The sequence below is a fragment of the Capsicum annuum genome, chromosome 5, assembly GCF_002878395.1.
Source record: "Capsicum annuum cultivar UCD-10X-F1 chromosome 5, UCD10Xv1.1, whole genome shotgun sequence".
Classification (NCBI taxonomy): Eukaryota; Viridiplantae; Streptophyta; class Magnoliopsida; order Solanales; family Solanaceae; genus Capsicum; species Capsicum annuum.
The window spans coordinates 212,677,447-212,685,321 of NC_061115.1; the positions used below are offsets into that span (position 1 = coordinate 212,677,447).

The following is a 7,875-nucleotide window of genomic DNA, read 5'->3' on the forward strand; positions in this document are numbered from 1 at the left end:
AAAGGGGTGTGACAATAATAAATGGCCGCATAATTATGAGCGGAGCAGTTTTTTTGCGGAAGTTCATTTAAATTTTTTTCAATAAAAAAATATACTATTTATATATAATTAAAATTATTTTTGTGTATTTATAATAAATGTTAAACCTCTTTCGATTAATTGTTTTTTTTTTTTGAATTATTGAAACCTTTGAGTTAAAATCGTGAGTCCGGCTCGCGCGCGTAATAGAAAAAAATATAAAACAAAAAAACCTTAGAATTCAAAGATATTTAGGGCCAAAATAATCAGGCACAACGTGGTAGCTAGTAGATAGACATTGTTGCATGGAACAATATTTACATAATCCCAAAGTACGATAAACACGTGACACGTGTCCTTCCACCTGTTGACATTTGAAGCAATTAAGCATAACACGTACCATATATAATTGTCCTATGTTACATTTGCATCAGTATTATATTTCTGCCCTAGAATTTATAAAACTATATAACCGAAAAAAAAAAAATAGATTAAAGTTTCTGAAAATCTGTGGAACCAAAGAGAATTAGTGAATTATTTGCAAGAGGAAATGGCAAGGACAGTGGCTAGGAGTATTGCAGCACCATTGTTGTTTTTAAACTTAATAATGTATTTAATTGTGTTGGGTTTTGCTAGTTGGTGTCTCAATAAGTACATTAATGGCCAAACTAATCATCCTAGTAAGTTCCTTAATTCTCTCTTCTCTTCAATTACCTATTCTTCTTGTATGGGTTTTTAGTAGAAAAATATGTACATAAATATATTTTTAATTTTGATTCCAACTATAAGTAAATACTTTAGTTTGCACATTTACACTTATATAGACACGGAGCTAGCTTATGACCAGAGTAACCCCTAATTATATTATTTATATATAGTTAATTTTTTAAAAAAATTTATGTAGTAGATGTTGAACCCCTTCGTCTAGTTTGTTGCTTTATTTCTTTCGATTTTGAATCACCTTAGCAAAAATTTATGTCGAAGTTCATCTTTAATTTTTTGACATTTTCAAAATTTTTGTGTTATGAGTTGGAATATATTAAGTCTAGGCAAATGTGTAGATGTCTAGACGTGTATTCTGAAAGTTGAAATCTGAAATGTTTATTAGTTATATGTATTTTTTTAAATTTTTATTCTAGTTCGTATCTTTTTTTTCTTGGTTTTAAACTTAGTGAAAATATCTTAGACGTGCACTCTCAAAGTTGAAATTTGAAATTTGAAATGTTTATTGGTCTTTTTTTTTCTTTTTAAACTTCCTTAGTGAAAATGTCTAGACATCCATTTTCAAAGTTGAAATTGAAATTTGAAATGTATATTAGTTATATGTACTTATTTAAATTTTTAGTCTAGTTCGTGTCTTTACTTTTTTCAATTTTGAACTTTCTTAGTGAAAAATTTGGCTCTGCTACGGCTTAGTTAGTTGGACATTTTAAAAAAAAATTGTGTGTTACGAGTTGGAATATACTAAGTCATGTTTCAACTTCGAATTCTCAAAGTTGAAATGTTTATTATTAGTTATATATGCTTTTTTAATTAAATAAATAAATAAATCAACGAGTCACACTACTGCCTAGTGCTACACTACTTTTAGACCAAAAATTATTTTGTAATAATTTATTTATTGATTATAGAATGGATCGTTTGATTTTTAAAAAGTGTGATTATATAATTTTTTAAATTATTTTTCAGGTTTTGGTGGAAATGGTGCAACAATGTTCTTTCTAATATTTGCCATATTAGCATCTATGTTGGGAATAATATCAAAATTAATGGGTGGAAATCACCTAAGGGCATGGAGAAATGATAGTCTTGCTGCTGCTGGTTCTTCTGCTATTGTTGCATGGGCTGTTACTGCACTTGCTTTTGGGTACGTAACTATATTTTCTATCGTACGTCCTATCTGTCTCAATTTATGTTGCACTAATTAAATACACCAATTTTTAAGAGAGAAAGAAAGATATGTTGAACTCTGACTTATAAAATAAGTTAGAAATGGGAACAAAATCTGAACTATTATTAAGTCAATTCGTCGTCTAGAATGTAAATATATAATATTTCCTCCGCCCAACAATACTTTCCACTTCTGGCTTGACACACGAGTAAGGAAACAATAAATATTAGAGGTATTTTTATCATAATACTTTTTGAATATATTTAATTTGTTGTTTCGAAAAAATGTATTGAATATTGAATAGTATTTAATATATCCAAAAATGGATAAATAATCCATTGGTGTTCGAATATTTAAGTACATACAGAGTTTGAGAAGATAGATTTTTTAAACTCAAAAGTTACATAATAGAGGTTAAAATATTCGTGTGGCTTTTAATCATTTCATAAAATTGTAAAATTGGTATGTCGAAGTTAAATTGGTATTTTTTTTAAAGTAGAATTGTTTTTTTTTTTTTTTCCTTTTTTGGGTTTTTCATCTGGTGTTTGGTACCCATATTGGAATCCAACTAATTCAGATTTGTGCCGGATAGGCCCCATTTGGTGGGTAGCACTCCCAACAGAGTTTTCTCCATGCTCAGGATTAAACCCCCGATCTCTGGTTAAAGGTAGAGTAGCCCTATTCGTTGCATCACAACTCATCTCATCTTAGATAATGTAAAATTGACATAGAATAAATATAAGAAAATTGTTAAGTTAATGATCTAATTGATACTTTTTTTTAAAATTTTTTTTGTAAAACGTAAAAATTTATTACATAGAATAAAAATAAATAATTTTAATTAGGTGTAAAATATAAATAAACTTAACAAATGAAATTGTGGGGACCAATTTAAGCTTTACAAAAGTGAAGAACGTAACATTTTCTTACGTGGAAGAAAACTACTTATTTTGAGAAGTGAAAACTTATTTTGAGAAGTGATCTGTTCACAGCACTCGATAATCGTGCATGTTTTCCCTCGATCACGATTAAACGTAAGAATTTTTTACGTTTTACGTTTTTGCGTAATAATTTCTTACGTTTTATAAAAAATAGTATAAAATGTAAAATTTTTAAGTTTTTATAAAAGTCAAATCCGTTAGCTGACCATTAAGAAAAAAGAGAAAAACGTAATAACTTATTACGTTTAACTTATTTTGGTAATTTTTTAAATAGGTGGTTTATTTTGGTCATTTTTTTATTTTCGTGGTTTATTTTGGTTCCGAGTTCAAGTTGGGACGTATAATTAGTTTGTAAACAATTTCATTGTGTATATATTTAGTATTTTTTTTTTAATAATTGGTATTTTAAAAGTAAAATTGTTGCTAGACCGTACAAATGTGTCAATTTTTAGGTTGTGCTACGTAAATTGAGATAGAGAAATTATTTTGAAGTGCTTTATAGTAAAATCGTTTTAAATTGGTATTGGAAAGAAAAAAAATGTTGCTAGACCGTACGAATGTGTCATCTTTTTCATTTTATTTTTTTAAGTTCGTGTCACATAAATTGGGATATTAGTTTGTAAACAATTTCATTGTGTGTGTATTTATTTATTTTTAATTAATGAAACATTTTTTTTTGTAGATTGGCATGCAAGGAAATAAACATAGGAGGATGGAGAGGATGGAGGCTTAGAGTTCTTGAAGGATTTACTATAGTCCTAGCATTTACACAACTCCTCTATGTTCTCCTACTCCATGCTGGAATGTTCAGTAGCCGTTACGGTCCCGGTTACCGGGAAACTGAATACGGGGCTGCCGGAGGAGTACCACCTCCGGCGCCCGGAGAAAAAGGTGTAGGGGTACCTACAACAGGGGTAGTGTAATGGGGAGTGCCATAATGTGCTTTGTATGGTTATGTTTGTAAAAATATCTAGAGATGGGAGTACTTTTGGGGTGTACTAGCTGGAGAGTGTAAATAATGTGTTGTTTTAATAAGGTTTGGGGTATTTAGTGGTAATGTTTTGGTTACCTACGAACTACTATGTAATATGTAGGTAGAACCGGACATGTGTTTTTGAGTTTTACTATGATAGTTTGATTGGGTTTTTAATTAATTTATTTTTTTTGAAAAAATGTTCTGTTTTTATTTTGAATTATATGCAAAATTGTTGAGACACATTTGAATTTTGAAAGGGTCTTATAACTTTTGGACTAATTAAAATTTTATTTTTGGTAATTTTAGTGTCATGGGTACATACGTGGTACATCAGTACATTGAAGGTTTATGTAGATACACGTGTCATATAGGTATTAAAGTTGTCGATTTTAATTAGTGCAGGGTTTATGTAGGTACACGTATGTGCTATATAGATATTAAAGTTGTCAAAAATAAGATTTTAATTAGTGCAGGTAATAAGATCCTTTTAAATTTTGGGTTTGGGTGTCTCAGGAATTAAAGATCCTTTTAAATTTTGGGTTTGGGTGTCTCAGGAATTAAAGTTTGAGTTTGGGTGTGGCTCAGTAATTTCGTGTATAGTTTAGGATGGAATCTTGTGTATAGTTTAGAATGGAATCGGTGTATTTATTTTATTTTTTTTTAATGTCAAAAGTATTGATAAGCAGAAAATATTATCGAAAATATATAGAATAATCCTACGTGGTTCCAAGTCTTGGAGAATAATCCTGTGGATCAAGCTTTGGAAAAATAATCTTCATCGGAATGCAAGTAAGATTGAGTACAATAAACTCCACCGATTATCCGATTATTTTTTTTTAATGTGGTTGGCCATATTTGGTATCCTTTTAAATTAGTGTCTTGCAAATGAGTTGATTTCAATTGCATCTTCTTTAAGATCACTTAGTTACATAATGAGTGATATTATTTGTTTTTAACAAAAAAGGTTGTTTCCTTTTAAACCTTCCTTGATTGTAACAGCCACGATCGGTAAAAATGCTTCTAGTCAAGAATAAAAAGTTGCAAGTAATGTACAGATGGAGGATGACTAGATAATTTTTTTTTATGGATGATAAATAAGAAGTATAAGATTGCGGTGAAATGATTGAGATTTTTTTGTTCTTGTTCTTATATTTGTAGACACGTAATTTTTGACCCTCCACGAGTTTTAACCTATTTTTCAACATTAAATATTTATATTTTGTCCAGTATTTATTTTAGCTCTTATTTCATTTCTATAGGTTTTTATTTAAAAATAAATAAATAAATAAAGTTACATTTTGAGATATTTTATTTTTATTTTATTTTTATTTTTATTATTAAATAATACGAAAAATTTAAAAATATATTTATTTTTTGTAATAACTAGTCTACTAGTTTTAGTATTATTTTAATTATATTTATTTTAGATTATTTATAAACTTTTATTGTATTTTCTTAAAATATAAAATTAATATTCTTTTATTTTTATTATTTATTTTAATATATTATTTAAAAAAAATTAATTATAAATCTTATCCTAAATTACCCAACCACCCCTAAATTCTCTCAACTTTCCTCAACTTTCCAACCCCCTACACTATAATATACACAGACACATTAGAAACACAGAGGAAGAGCACAACATTGCACAACATTTTTTTGGTGAAAGACAAAAAGAAAAAAAGAAAAAAAAACAGAGAACAACTAAAGAAGAAGAAAAAGAAGAAACAAGGGAGAAAACAAAAAAAAAAGAGAGATAGCAAACGGATTGACAACGATTTAAAGTTATTGGTTTGATCTGAAATTTTAAGTTCGTGGCTTTTACTTTTTTTTTTTTTTGTGGAGGATTATTTTCACAAGAGGTAACATTTAAATCATTTCTTGTAGTTTAAGATGATATAAATGAAAACGAGATTTTGTTGTCAAAGATAACACTTAGTCAATCTTCTTTATATGATTTAATTTTGTGATTGTATGAAATCTTATTTCAATATTTCGGAAATTGCTTTAAATTTTTATTTGCTTAACGTCAACTTTATAATATGAAGTATGTTAAGGTTTTTGTATCATTAAATTTAGACAAAAATTGAACTAACGTATGATAATTTTTTTTATTTTTTTGCATGCTTAAACGTCTAGTTGTCGGTGTTCTTGATTAAATGTGAAGTTTGCATGACTAAATAATATGTGTTTGAAGTTGGAATAATAATATTTATTTTGAATAGATCTCGATTTATTTATAAACCTTAGCAGTGATTGTTGTTTACGTGTTGCATTATTAGATAATGACTTTGGTAGTAGAATTTATTTTTTGTCCGTATGTGATATTTATCTCAATGATTATGTGTGAATTCTTATATATTGGTTTCACTTTAGCCATGATTTACATTTTACTTCAATTTATTATTTAATCATTGATAAATATAAAAAGTATATCGTGCCTTTAATCGAATATGCCGTCTCGGTCCCTTGTTGTCTCCTATTTGTTTGTTGTTTATTGAACAGATGCAAGTTGCATAATGTGTAATAGTGGGTTAATTGTAGTTATATTAGATTTAATAAAATATATATAGCAATATAAATATGTTAGGAATTGAATTTGGAGTATTTAACGTGACTTATCAATTTGTGTGCATGAAATGAAGTTAAAAATGACTTGTTAATATAGTCCTTTATCGTAGAAACGTATAAGAAAATTTATTAATTCTACGAAAAGATTAACTTTCATTTTTCTTATCATTTTTTATTTTTTTTTCAAATCCATATTAGTGCTGAAATTTTATTTTTATATTTGTTCAATTTCCCATTTTGCCAAATTCATTCTTTACTAGTTTATTTTCTTTATTTATAATACAAGAAAATTATTGAATTCGTAAAACAAGATAAAATTATCTCGAGTTATAAGAGACGAACGAATATCTTTAACATTAAACGAACTTTAGGCACATTTTAAAATGTTCATCTCATTTAAGAATGCGGCCTACAAATTATTTTCGAGACATTGAAAAGTTAAGGATACAGTAATGTACCTTGACAAATATTTTTCTAAACTTAATTTTTCACAAATTTAATACAAGACTTTTAAATAGTTTTAATATATTAAAAGAAAAAAACGAATTAGGTCTGCAAACATAGTTTTTTCCCAAAATAGTTAAAGCTAAGTGTAAGTTAATAAAAGCAACCGTGCTAGAACCACGGGACTCGAGGGGTGCCTCACACCTTCCCCTCGGTCAACAGAATTCCTTACCCGGTCTTCTATTTTCGCAGACCAACAAAGAGTTATTTCCTTTTGATTAAGGATTCAATAAGGTAACTTGGAACATCATAACTCAATTTCAAGTGGCGACTCTGAAATTAAAATAATCCCTGTTCAATATGGTCACTTTAATTCGAAAAACCCTTCGACTCGAATCTCTCAGACAAAAAAGGGGTGTGACAATATTAGAAGTTTCGATTTTGAGCTTTGCCGTTTTCAGAAATGGGTTGTGTAATACATGAATTCAAATTTGATGAGTCTAAAAGCAAAAACACAAGGTAGAATTGTTGTTTCTACTTTAACACAGACTGATCAACAATGTTGGTACTAGGTGTGTATATAGATAGGGATGGTTCGGCTTTTATTAAAAAAATAAAATCAAACCAATCAAGTCGGATTATTAAAACTATAAATCAAATCAAACCAACATAAAATTGATTTTTTCGGTTTAGGTTTTAGGCGTTTTTTTGGATTTTTTGGGTTTTTTGATTTTTTTACAATCTTTAGTTTTTACAATTATATTGTGATCGAAGATTAGATCAAATATGTTTTCACTCATTTGCTAATAAAAACCATAATTATGAAAAAATGAGGAGAGGAAAACTCTCTTGAAACTAAAAAGTGAGATGAAGAGTGAAAAGTTTAGATTTTAAGTTTATATTGGGTTTTCGATCATTTAATTAGCAATTAAAGGACAAATATTACAACTTAAAGGCCCAAATCTAAATATATATCTACATCTACTTTCAAATTATTGAAAATTACTAAAACTAGTTGAAAAAATATTTAAAAG

The 7,875-nt window shown here is 28.0% G+C and overlaps 1 protein-coding gene across 1 annotated transcript; it reads left to right on the forward strand.

Annotated features, from left to right (window-relative positions):
* The first annotated feature begins 459 nt into the window (after window positions 1-459).
* On the forward strand, window positions 460-4,004 carry LOC107871239 (membrane protein PM19L). Its single transcript, XM_016718116.2, has 3 exons — window positions 460-698; window positions 1,708-1,885; window positions 3,533-4,004. The coding sequence occupies exons 1-3, from the start codon at window positions 569-571 to the stop codon at window positions 3,771-3,773; spliced, it is 549 nt and encodes a 182-aa protein (XP_016573602.1). The 5' UTR covers window positions 460-568; the 3' UTR covers window positions 3,774-4,004.
* The last annotated feature ends 3,871 nt before the right edge of the window (window positions 4,005-7,875 follow it).